We start from the raw sequence: 13,684 nt of genomic DNA on the forward strand, positions 1-13,684 counted from the left end.
TCGGGCAGAATCAATTTCGGCTGGCAGTAAGACTCCCGCATGTCAGTGTCATCAGTAGGAGCTGATTCTGGAGTCTTTCGGCCAGCCAAATGTCAATTTCAGCCCCATTATATCCTATGGGCCATTGAAGTCAATGGCAAAAGCATAGCATATATTCTGGGGGCTGGAGAGGGAGGGGGCTTGAGGGAGAGACTCCGAGCTGCTGGAGCCTCTCCCCAAGATACCAACCAAGTTTCAAGAGCATTGGACCAGGGGGTCCAATTCTACGGGGCCCCAAACAGGTTGCCCCTATCCCCTCCATTGTTCTCTAGGTGGGGAAAAAGTTACTTTTCCCCCCACCATAGAGAACAATGGAGGGGATAGGGGCAACCTGTTTGGGGGCCCATAGAATTGGACCCCCTGGTCCAATCTTCTTCAAACTTGGTTGGTATCTTGGGGAGAGGCTCCAGCAGCTACCCTGCGGGTATGGAGCCTCTCCCTCAAACTCCCAGAATATATGCTATGTTTTCACCATTGACTTCAATGGCCCATAGGATATAAGGGGCCGAATTGCCGCCGAAATTCGGCGGCAATTCAGCGGCAAGCCGATTCAGATCAGAGAATCTGAATCAGCCTGCAGCAGCCTGAAAGGGGTCCGAATGGGCCATTTTCGGGGGTGCATTCAGTTCGGACGAACCGAATGCACATCCCTAATTATGACTGACACATGGTTAGTTTCTCCTGGGACTCACTAGTTTTTTCCCCCATTTGTTTGTCTAAATTATATTTTTTTCTGCTTCTTTGCAAGCCACTTTGATTCCCCAGTGGAGAACCCCCTGCATGTAGAATGCTGGTATGCCAAAAAGAACCTTTAACCCTTCTTCCCAATATCCTTGCTATCTGTTAAAGGATTTTTATTTTTTTAAAAAATCATTCATACATATTCCAGCCCTTCCCCCGAATCCTGAAACAGTACAGTTCCAGGACTATTTTCATCTTTGTCCAGCACCATTCAGCACTAATAAGACCTTAACTTGCATTTAGTGCCAAATGACTCTTTTATTCAAGTATATCTATGCATGAACAGATGTTTTAGAATGCAAATGTATGCTCAGGAATCAAGCCTCCTACTTGTTGAGGTTTCCTGAAAAACCCTAGTGGATTTTGTACTCTGAGACTAACATTTTTATCTGTATTTTCCTCTGCTGAATGGATCCTCTGTGGAACTAACCCTAATGCAGTGTGGATAAATTCAAGCTGTGACATCGATTATCAAAGAATAACGTCTCACGGGACTGAGCCATTCAGATATTAACTCTTGATCCAATGAGTTTGCAGTCACTTAATTGACTTTTATCTGGGAGAAAACCTTGAATACTGTACTGAATTTGTCATAGGATAAGTTATGGGAAGAAATCTCATCTTTTCCCTTTTGTACGGAAGTTGCAAGGTGGCAGTAGGGTACTGCTAATGCCATTTTATCAATGAAACTCAAGGTCCTATGTTGCCATTAGGCGAGTGCCTATCCTAGGCTCCACTTTGAAGACTCCCCAAGGTTCCCAACACAATTTTGTTTGACATTTAGTTAAAGACCACCTTTATGATATAACTGATTTTTCTACTCCCTGGGTGGTCACTTAAAAAGGTTTAATTGTTGCTCTTTTAAAGGTCACTATTAGTAATTCTTTCAAGTCTTTCTCTATAAAGCAAAGTGCTGATTAGCATTACTTTCAGGCATACTAGGTTGTGGTTCTCCCACCTACAAACCACATCTGGTTCATCTAAAAAAAGTCCACAAACCTGAATAAGCTGCTTTGCAATAGCCAGTTCTGTACCTTAACATAGTAGAGATGAATGCAAAGGTAATTTGATATTAACTGCAGCAATACTAATACATACAATATTGAAGTGCACAGATAGTCATATAGCAACATAAACAAGTCACTCTAAATATCAAAGGAGATGAAGAGAACACAGATGTTACCAAGAAAAAATAGGCAAACGAAAGAAATGGGTAACAAGGAATGAGTGTGAAAACTCACCATTACATGAACTTACATTACATTGCAATTTAGAGTGAAAACTACTAGCCATTTCATGTGTATCTTTTCTAAACAAAAGTAAACAGGCCAGAAGTCAGCATCCTCATAGTTTGGAAGCTGCAGAACCTAGTGAGGATGATGAGTAACAGCAATGGCACCATTACCCTCTTATCCTCCCAGGTTCTGCCATGAGGTACCATGGAACAACCACTCACTGTCCTCCTATCCTCTGCCTTCCACTTTCTATTCCTTCTCAACTTCAGCTATGGGATGGCAGCAGTGGCAGACTGTTAAGGAATGGCCACAGCTGTCTGGGAAGAACCCAGCCTACAGATTGAAGGGAAGGATCAAGGGAAATAACATAGCAATTTTTCTTACAATCCTAGCAACAAAGGGAGCTAAAAGGAGAAGAGGCTTGATATTAACATTACTATGCCTTCCTTGACTCCCCAAGATTCAACACACTGGTTAGCAGCAAGACCTACAACAATCCTCCGTGGTCCTTCTCCTTGGGCACTTATGCCCTCTACTCCCAACCCCAAAGTCCTGTGCAATCGGGGTATGTGCCCAAGCAAAAGGTCTGAGATTGACTGTCATGTTATTTCTGCTGTTTGGACTCTTGCAGAAGAGCAAAGGCAGGCAAGAGAAGAAGAGGGAAGTAGTAAAGAAAAAGTTTTGGAATTCAAATGTTATGTTGAAAACCCTTTGACGTTCATAAAGAATCCAAAGCCAATAGCTAATTTTTAGTCTACTGACCTGACTCACCATCAGTATACATTTAGTATGATTCAATTACTAACTTTAATTAAGTTCCAAAGAACATTTTAAACTCCTAGGTGCCAGCATTATATTTCTTTCTAGTAATCTGATTCTTGGAATTTTGCAAGACTTGTTTCTAAATACAACAACAAAAGTTCTATGAAAGGTGAACAACACGGTTGACCTTACCTGATGGAGAGATGTGTCTCCAAGAAATGGAAGGGTCTGGTTTCCCTGATGCCAAGCAAGCAAGTGTGATGTTGCTTCCTTCATTCACCACAATGTCACTTGAGATATGAAATATCTTTGGAGAAACTGAAATAAAATGATAAGAAAGGGTTAAAGTGTTTTCCTTAATTCCACAAACACTTTAATTCCACAAATCACTCACCAAACCATGCTCATAAGTTCACATGAAAACATTCTTTTCGGGCAAAATACAAAGATGTGGAATGCCTTAACAGGTATGCTTCATTATCCAAATTATATACATATAACACATCATAATGTCAAATATTCTGAAACTCTTACACCTAAAGGATTTTTAAAAAACTCATTACCTATATTGATATTACAACTTTTATAGAAAATTCCATTTCTAAGTACAGGAATTGCCCTCTATAGACTAAGATACCTCCAGAAACCGAAAACTACTCAAGTTTACAAATAACATGATAAGTCCACAGATGCATTTAAGCCACGCGGGTGACATGTATTCAACATATGCCTCTCTGCGCAGCAAGCTCTTATGAATATCCTGTCTGGAATGTTGCTTACTCTTAAATACTTCCAAAACCAAGAATCTAAAATCATCATACCTGTGGCCCTTAGATATATAATGCTGAACAAGCAGTGCTGCTGTACAGAGGTCATTTCGGGGGGGAACGCGGGGGATCACAGTTCCCCCAGGTGAGGTATGGGGGCGGGGCACATGACGAAGCCCCGCCCCCTGCTTCCGGCCGCCCCGCTTCCGGCCCTCATTCAGCCAGGAGGAGGCAGGAGAAGAGGGAGGGTAAGTTGCTTCCTCCCTGCCTCTCCCCACCCCTGCCTGCCTGGGGCCAGGGAGGGCCTTCGCAGGGCTTCCTTGCACTCCCGCCAGCCTTGCAGGTCCACCGCCGGGCCCCTCATGGGGCTCAGCAGTGGAGCTGCAAGGCCGCCGCCAGCGGCTGGGACCGTTGGGAGCAGAGTGTGTGGCCTTATGACACACTTCCGGTGATGTCAGGGGGTGTGGCCTTATGACACACTTCCAGTGATAGCAGGGGGTGTGGCATATGCTAATGAGTTATGCTAATGAGTTCCCCTAGCTCTTTTTCTACGAAACGACCCCTGCTGCTGTATAATGATGTTTGATTCTAGATTGTGTTCCAAGACACGTGTCTTAATGGAGCGTATAGATTCTGCAACATATTTCAAGCCACAAGGACATATCCAAAGATACACTACTCGTTTGGTGGAGCAAGAAGAATATAATGAAATTTTACTTCTGAAATGAACTTCAGGGAAATCTAGAACCTTTGTTTCCCAACAGTTTGCACAAGCCATGCATCTACGACACTTATAGTGTCCTTTTGGAGAATTGTTAATGACTTCTAATGGCTTAAGGTCCGCCCGTATTAACAGATCTTTAATATTCTTTGTTCTCGCATCCTGTAACATCCCTTAGGATGTGCCAGTGCCATAAAACTGTATTTCTAATAGAGTAAGCCATAGGAGAGTAATCTATAGCCCAGCAAATCCCACCCATTTGCTGCCTGACTGTCTCTTTAAGAAGTTCCGACCTTTCCTAACCCCAAGCCCATTCATAATGCACATTTTGTTACTGACTAGCTAGGACCTGGGTAGCCCAGGCTAGCCCAATCTTAAGAACATAAGAACATAAGAACATAAGAGATGCCAATGTTGGATCAGGCCAAAGGCCCATCCAGTCCAACACTCTGTATCCCACAGTGGCCAGAAATACCAGTGCCATCAGGAGGTCCACCAGTGGGGCCAGGACATTAGAAGCCCTCCCACTGTTGACCCCCCCCAAGCACCAAGATGACAGAGCATCACTTGCCCCAGAGTCCCTATCTATACCTTGTGGCTAATAGCCACTGATGGACCTCTGCTCCATATGCTTATCTAATTCCCTTTTGAAGCCGTCCATGCTTGTAGCACCCACCACTTCCTGTGGCAGTGAATTCCAAGTGTTAATCACTCTTTGGGTGAAGAAGTACTTCCTTTTATCCGTTCTAACCCGACCGCTCAGCAATTTCATGGAGTGCCCACGGGTTCTTGTATTGTGAGAAAGGGAGAAAAGTACCTCTTTCTCTACCTGCTCTTTCCCATGCATAATCTTATAAACCTCAATCATGTCACCCCTCAGTCGTCGTTTCTCCAAGCTAAAGAGCCCTAAGCGCCTTAACCGTTCCTCATAGGGAAAGTGTTCCAACCCTTTTATCATTCGAGTTGCTCTTTTCTGCACTTTTTCCAAAGCTATAATATCCTTTTTAAGGTGTGGTGACCAGAATTGCACACAGTATTCCAGATGAGGTCGCACCATTGATTTATATAGCGGCATTATGATATTGGCTGATCTGTTTACAATACCCTTCCTAATAATCCCCAGCATAGCATTGGCCTTCTTTATTGCAGTCACACACTGTCTCGACATTTTCAGTGAGTTATCTACTACAACTCCAAGATCTCTCTCTTGATCTGTCTCTGCCAGTTCAGACCCCATCAACGTGTATTTATAGTTAGGATTTTTGGCTCCAATGTGCATCACCTTGCACTTGGCCACATTGAACCCCATTTGCCATGTTGACGCCCACTCGCCCAACTTTGACAGATCCCTTTGGAGTGCCTCACAATCCTCACTGGTTTTCACCACCCTGAACAACTTCGTATCATCCGCAAATTTAGCCACTTCACTGCTTACTCCCAACTCCAAATCATTAATGAACAAGTTAAAAAGCAGTGGACCAAGTACTGATCCCTGTGGTACCCCACTGCTTACACCCCTCCACTGGGAGAACTGCCCATTTATACTCACTCTCTGTTTTCTATTAATTAGCCAGTTTTTGATCCATAAAAGGACTTGTCCTTTTATCCCATGATTTTTGAGCTTGCTTAGGAGCCTTTGATGAGGAACTTTATCAAAAGCTTTCTGGAAGTCAAGGTAAACAATATCTATTGGATCCCCCTTGTCCACATGTTTGTTCACCCCCTCAAAGAACATTAACAGGTTAGTGAGACAAGATCTTCCCTTACAGAACCCATGTTGAGTCTGCCTCAATAGGTTTTGTTCATCTATGTGCCTACTAATTCTTTCCTTAATAATGGTTTCCACCAATTTACCCGGTATCGACGTCAGACTGACTGGCCTGTAATTTCCCGGATCTCCTCTGGAACCCTTTTTAAAGATGGGAGTGACATTAGCTACCTTCCAGTCCTCAGGAATGGAGGCTGATTTTAAGGAGAGATTACATATTTTTGTCAGGAGATCCACAAGTTCACAATTGAGTTCTTTCAGAACTCTTGGATGTATGCCATCTGGGCCTGGTGATTTATCAGTTTTTAAGTTGTTTATCAGTTTTAGGACCTCCTCTCTCGTCACCTCAATCTGACTCAGGTCTTTCAACACCCCTCCCGAACTCAGCGGCTCTGGAGTGGGCAAGCACCTCTCATCTTCCACAGTGAAGACGGAGGCAAAAAATGCATTTAGCTTCTCAGCCATTTCCCTATCATCCTTCAGTACTCCTTTTACCCCTTGGTCATCCAAGGGCCCCACTGCCTCCCTGGCTGGTTTCCTGTTTCTAATGTATTTGAAGAAAGTTTTATTGTTGGTCTTTACATTTTTTGCTATATGCTCCTCATATTCCCTTTTTGCATGCCTGACCACAGACTTGCATTTTATTTGCCATAGCCTGTGTTCTGTTTTATCAGCCTCACTGTGACTAGCTTTCCACCGCTTAAAGGAATCCTTTTTACCTTTTACAGCTTCCATTACTTTGTTTGTTAACCATGTAGGCTTTTTCTTATACCTGTTTGTGCCTTTCCTAACCTGCGGAATATATTTTATTTGAGCTTCTAGAATTGTAGTTTTAAACAGTTTCCAAGCTTCCCCAATGGTTTTGACCCTTTCTACTTTTCCCTTCAGTTTCCTCCCCACATGTCCCCTCATATCAGAAAAATTACCCCTTTTAAAGTTAAAAGTGGTTGTGTGAGTCTTTTTGGCCAATTCCCTATTTGTACAAATGTTGAACTCAACAACATTATGATCACTGTTCCCAAGCGGTGCAATCACTTTTACATCTCTCACCAGGTCTTGAGTGTTACTTAGGACCAAATCAAGGATCGCCTCTCCCCTGGTAGGTTCCATGACCATCTGCTCCATAGCACAGTCATTTAGAGTGTCTAGAAACTCAATCTCTTTCTCTCGACTAGAACACATATTGACCCAATCAATGTGTGGGTAGTTAAAATCACCTATTACGACACAGTGTTTTTGTCTAGCTGCTATCTTTAATTCATTCATCATTTTATAATCCTCCTCTATCTTTTGATCCGGTGGGCGATAACAAACTCCCAGTGTTAAGTTTCCTTTTGGCCCCCCTATTTCAACCCACAGAACTTCAAGAAGCGAATCCAATTCTCTTAGCCTCTCGATCTTTCTGGACTTTATACCCTCTCTGACATACAGAGCCACCCCACCTCCAACCCTTCCCCCCCTATCCTTCCGATATAATATATAACCGGGAATCACCGTATCCCACTGATTTTCCTCATCCCACCAAGTTTCTGAAATACCCACAATGTCTAGATCATGTCAGATCATGGACACTAAGCATGGCTGTCCTTGGCTAGTATTTGGAAGGGCGACCTCCAAGGAATACCAGGGTCATGATGCAAAGGCAGGCAATGGCAAACCACCTCTGCAATGTCTCTTGCCATAAAAAACAAGTCTAGCTCATCACCTAGTGATGCATAACACTAAAGAACTAGAACTTTTCACTGCCAGACAATCTTAGGATCTCCTGACTATTCTACACACAATGCCATACAATAATTAATTAATTTGTTAACTAGCTTACTTTTGTAGAGTCACCATAAAACAACTCAGAAGAAGGTCATCAAACAGGAGAAATAATTGACTGAGGCCCCAGTCACACGGGCAGGAAATGCCAGACAATCTTAGGATCTCCTGACTATTCTACACACAATGCCATACAATAATTAATTAATTTGTTAACTAGCTTACTTTTGTAGAGTCACCATAAAACAACTCAGAAGAAGGTCATCAAACAGGAGAAATAATTGACTGAGGCCCCAGTCACACGGGCAGGAAACTGCAGAGGAGAAGCGTGGCTGTTTGCCCTGGGGCAAACTACTGCGCAGTTACGCGATCAGACCTCCTGTGGAGGTCCTGTGGAGGTACCGTGGAGGTTCCATGGCAAGGGAGAGGTGCCGATCACAGCACAAGCCGGCGCGCAACGAAGAAGCGCGCGCCGCGGCAAACTGTTTTTTATATTTGTGTACATGACACATGCGCATGCTCCGTTGGGTGCGCATGCGCATCCACAGAGACTTGGACAAAAAAACCCACCTTATTTGCAAGGGGACATGGGCGGGCGCCGGATGCCACCGGAAACGCGATCAGACGCCCGCCCTTGCCCCGCAGTTTCCGGAAACTAGTACCTTGGTTGAGCCACGGGAGTGCTATGCTTCCCAGATGTGCTGGTGAGATCGCGCCCGGAAACTCCGGCTGTTTTCAAGTTTCAAGTTTAGTTTATTGTCTTAGCCATTGGCCATAACAACACAAAATAAATCAAAGCACAACCAACAGTATACATCAGTAACTTACAGTAAGTCCTAGACCCAGTCTTATCTTTTTCGCCGCCAGTGCAAACAAAGCCATTCTGCTAGTAACATGTGCATCAATATCAGAGAGCAAGAAAACGGTCAAATCCTGCTCTGAAATTCCATTATACAGAGGTACAATAGGATAAACAAACCTTTGCCTAAGTGGTTCATGCCATGAACATCTCAGAATGTAATGCTCGACATCATCCACTTCACCCATACCACAGAGGCATATTCTGGAGGCGGCAGGGACACCCTGAAAGCGGCCAATACAAACCATTGAGGGTATGACGTGGAACCTTAGGGCAGTAAAAGCCCTTCTCAGCTCCAGAGTAGTTAGTTTCTCTAGATATACAGTCCTGCAATGATCTCTTTTAAAGATCTTATACAAGGGGGCTGTACGACAACTTACCAACACATGTCGGTTCAAAAGCCCATCCTTATTAAATACCCATTCCTTCAATTTAGACTTTTGGTTTTCGTTTATCAATAAGTCATCGGGGATTGAGTAGTTAGTTTCTCTAGATATACAGTCCTGCAATGATCTCTTTTAAAGATCTTATACAAGGGGGCTGTACGACAACTTACCAACACATGTCGGTTCAAAAGCCCATCCTTATTAAATACCCATTCCTTCAATTTAGACTTTTGGTTTTCGTTTATCAATAAGTCATCGGGGATTGAGTATTTCAGTAAAATAGAATTCAAGTGATCATCTAATCTTTTCGAGGATTTCAACAGCAATCCAAAACTTTGTACACCTAGAATATCCTGAGGTCGTTCTAAACATTTCCTCCAATACAAGAGGATTCTTACATTTGCCCTGGCTTTCAGGGATACCATACCCAGTTCAGCCCTCATCAACGCCACAGGTGAACCTTTGGGTAAGACCAAAATCCGCCTTATAAAATAATTTTGCACAGTTTCTAGCAGGGACAGTAACGATTCGTCCCAACCCCAAATCTCTACCCCATACAGCATTGCTGGAATTATCTTGCTCATGTATAATTTAACAACCGGGTCGATCATACCTCCACCCCTAGAGAAGTAAAACTTCAACAAAGCCCCTAGATTGTTCATGGTAGCGGTCTTCAGTTGTGTGATATGGGGACGCCAGGAGAGGGTTTCTGAAAAGATTATACCCAGATATCTGTATGTGCTACATTGCTCAATTCGTGTACCAAGAATGCTCCACACGGATTTCTTGGGTCTTTTCCTGAAAACTAGCACTTTAGATTTGGCATAGTTTATTTGCAGGGCTTCTGCCCTGCAATATTCACCCAGTTTATTAAGTAACCTCCTCAGACCAATCTTGGTTACAGAGAGAAGAACCATGTCGTCCGCATACAAAAGGATTGGAACTTTGTATTGCCCTATGGCTGGTGGCATAAATTCACTACCTTCCAAACTGGCAAATACAAGTTGAACAGGGTGGGAGCTAGCACACAACCCTGTTTCACTCCCTTGTGCACAGGTATATCTTCCGTAAGCTGACCCTCCCTTCCAACCTTGACCTTGACAGTGGTGTTATTGTGCAGCAGGCCAATTAATTTAATCAACCGGGGATCAATACTTATGTTCCTAAGTTTCTGCCATAGTCTGCCTCTGTCTAGAGAATCAAAGGCTGCTGCTAGATCGATAAAGGCAGCGTACAGGGCCTTTGTGGGGCCCCTAACCGCAATAGAGGCCAGGGTTAATAAAGTTTGGCAGTGTTCAATAGTTGAGTGCTCTTTTTTGAATCCAATTTGAAGGGGATGAATTAAATTATTCTCTATAACTAGATCTTCAAGTTTATTTTTTAAATGACTACTATATAATTTAGAAGCAACTGGCAGTAAACTACTTGGCCTATAATTACATGGATCACACTCTTCACCCTTCTTATAAATTGGGACAATAATACTAGTGGTCCAACCCTTAGGGAGTCTGCCAGTTCTATCAATCAGGGTAAAAAGTTTAGCCAGCATTGGAGCCCACCAATCAATAAATGCTTTAAAGCACTCAATTGGGATTAAGTCCTCGCCGGGAGATTTACCACTAGGTGTAGATTCGATCAATGACCTCACCTCACGCTCAGTTACCTCTGGCCAATGTGGTAGTGTGGAAAGAGAGGGATTTACCTGGTTGTTCTCACAATCACAACTAAACACTTTGGTGAAATGGGCAAACCAGGTCTCAGCTTGGATATTAGAACCCCTCCTCATTGATTTACCGCTAAAGCCTGCTGAAATTAGGCGCCAGAAGCTATTTTCATTCCTACTCCTAACCGCCTCTTGGAGCTCCGCCCATAGGCGGGCGGTACATGCTGTCTTCTTTTCCTTTAAAAGATCTTTGTATTGTCTTCTGACTGTGCCTACTAACCTAAAGGATTCCAGGTCCCTATCTCTTCTAGCTAACCTGATGCATTTCAACAAATATCTCTTGGATTGGGCACACTCTCTATCAAACCACTTGACTCTCGGCCCGGAAGAAGTATTAACGGGACTCTCTTTCAAAAATAGAGGTTTTAACTGCTCCACAATACTCTCATAAGAGAGAATCACGTCTACCTCTTCCATGGATTGGTCATTACAATCCGAAACCACTCCCACACTAGGGAGTGCCTCTGCAATTGATTCCTGGACATTTGTAGTCCATCTAGGTCTCCTATGTAATGGGGCATTCCCAATAAAATCGTCCGAGACCCTAGTTATTTCCTTCCGGCCGCCTACAATTACCCGCAGTGGCTTATGGTCACTGTGTATGGACTCAATCGCCTCAAAAGAAAGGATTTGTTCTAACAAGTCCCCCGAAATGGCCACAAAGTCAATGGTACTTCTTCGCAAGCCGGAGAAATAGGTGAAAGTCCCCTTTGAAGAGTCCCATCTTGTGCCATTCAGCACTATTAAATTAAACATTGCAAGAGTCTCCAAAAATCTCCTACCAGCCCTATTAATAACCGGATCCTGGAGGGTACGCCCACCAGCTAAGATGTTCCCATATAGACACCCCCCAACCCGGCTGTTTTCCGTCTCACTTGTGTGGCTTCTGTTACGTGTGACCGCAGCCTGAGTACATTTTTATCCTACCCTCTTCCTCCAAGGAGTACAAGCAATGTGCATGGTCCCTTCCCTTCATTTTGTTCTCACAAATAACTCATGCCACAATTGCATCATCAACCAGAAATATAGTATGTTCAATGTTTAGACCAGGCCTCAGTCGGCTGATCTACACCACATTGGTTACTTCTTCAGTCAGAAGACTATTTCTGTATCCCTGCTAATTTATTAGATTTAAACCTTTTTATATTCTGGCTTCATATTATTTAGGACAGCTTTCAATATCTAGGGTAATAATCATAATAAAAACACCACTGCCACAATATACAAAATGGGCAATAAATCACAGATCAAATCTGGTGAGTTACAAACAGCAATGAACAGAATAGCATCATACCAAAATGTAAGCAGAAACTAAGGCCCATTCTGCATCTAGCATTCACTCTGCTGTTTTACCAAACCAACACTGGAACTGGAAAAGATGTGGCTGAAAACCACATTCAAATACCCCAGGCCAATGCCTACTGACTGTAGAGTCACCCCTGAATGGTCATAAAATGGCCATAAATCTATGCAGACAGTACCATAAAACCAAGAGATCAAAGGGAGTGAAACCCGCATGCGGTGTGGAGGCTACCATAAAATCAGACAATTAAAGAAAGTGAAAGTGGCATGCAATGTAGAGGGGAATTTCTGTTCCAACGTGGGCTTGGTAAAACAGTGGAGTGAATGCTAGATGCAGAATGGGCCACAGACAATTATTGAAATTCAAAGACACCTAAGAATAAACACATCTTTAAATTATGCTGGAAGACAAAAAGAGACAGGACCAGCTGTGCTGCCAGGAAATGGGATTGCACTATCTGGAGGGAAACATTTGAAAAAAGCTTTGTTAGGTGCATGAAAACGTCACCTCTGACAACGCGGTTTTGCCCCCCCAGACGGAAGAAAGAGTCAGACAACAAGGTTGGATGAAATAAGGCCACTTTATTAACATATTAAAATAACGGCAAGGGCAAATATGAAAACAGTGGCACAGTCCTTTGACCCCATCCTTAACCGTATAAAAGGCAAGACACATTAAAACAATCACATACACTTTGATATGATACCATCCATTGATTTTACATAGCTAATTAAAACAGAGCCATTATTTGAGCCCATTAATTATTTCTTACCAAAAGTATGAAAGTTATAGGCAAGGAGCATTTTTGAAGAAGACGCTCCAGATCAATTCAGTTCCCCATATTTCAAGGTTTAAAAAATCATCTTCCAGTACTAGCTATCCATCCTACTTGAGTGGGCTCACATTTTTTGCTAACTAATCATTTTATAACTTCCAACACTATACAGTTATCTATAACAGAATATCTTCCTGAAATATATACAAATATATATGAGCTGTGTTAGTTAACTCTTGCTGCTTTTCATCATAACAAAGTAATAATGTAAAAGGCAACACAGCAGAATTTCCGTTTAAACAAATAAAATGTTGACAGGAAATTAAGGATGTTTCCCCCCTCAAATTAAACCAAATCTGGTGTCCCCCATCAGCGACTGCCCCCGCCACTCAGGGGTGAGTCTGGGACTATAATATGGGGGGGGGAGTGGCTATCTGGGGGCTATAATGGAGGGGAGGCTTGCATTTGCTGAATGCTCTTTATTTCCTCTGAATTAATGAGGGGGTGAGGAATGGGTTTGGAGGGAAGGAGGAATTAGTAACTCTTGGGTTTACAAAAGAGGGAGCTGAAAGGCTTTGGTAGTTTAAAACCTGGCAACCCTTTTCAAAAGCGAAGAAGAGGGATAATTCCCCCCATCTTTGGGCCATGAGAGAGGTCCATAAATTGATACATGGGGTGGAGAGAGCTAAGAAAGAGAATTTTTCTCCCTCTCCCCAAATACTAGAGGTTTACAGTATCCAATGAAGCTGATGGGCAGTAGGTTCAGGTCGGATGAAAGGAAATACTACTCTACACAGTGAATGATTATGATGTGGAATTCCCAGAGGATATATTGATGGCA

At 43.1% G+C, this 13,684-nt stretch overlaps 1 protein-coding gene across 1 annotated transcript in view; it reads right to left on the minus strand.

The window, feature by feature from the left end:
- NEGR1 (neuronal growth regulator 1) overlaps positions 1-13,684 on the minus strand; it is a 914,174-nt gene that overhangs the window by 312,664 nt on the left and 587,826 nt on the right. The window contains exon 3 of the mRNA XM_015410018.1: positions 2,970-3,095. Coding sequence (XP_015265504.1) covers positions 2,970-3,095 — 126 coding nt within the window. The remainder of the gene's footprint in view (positions 1-2,969; positions 3,096-13,684) is intronic.

This window comes from Gekko japonicus, unplaced genomic scaffold, assembly GCF_001447785.1.
Source record: "Gekko japonicus isolate JY-2015 unplaced genomic scaffold, Gekko_japonicus_V1.1 scaffold216, whole genome shotgun sequence".
NCBI classification, from domain to species: domain Eukaryota; kingdom Metazoa; phylum Chordata; class Lepidosauria; order Squamata; family Gekkonidae; genus Gekko; species Gekko japonicus.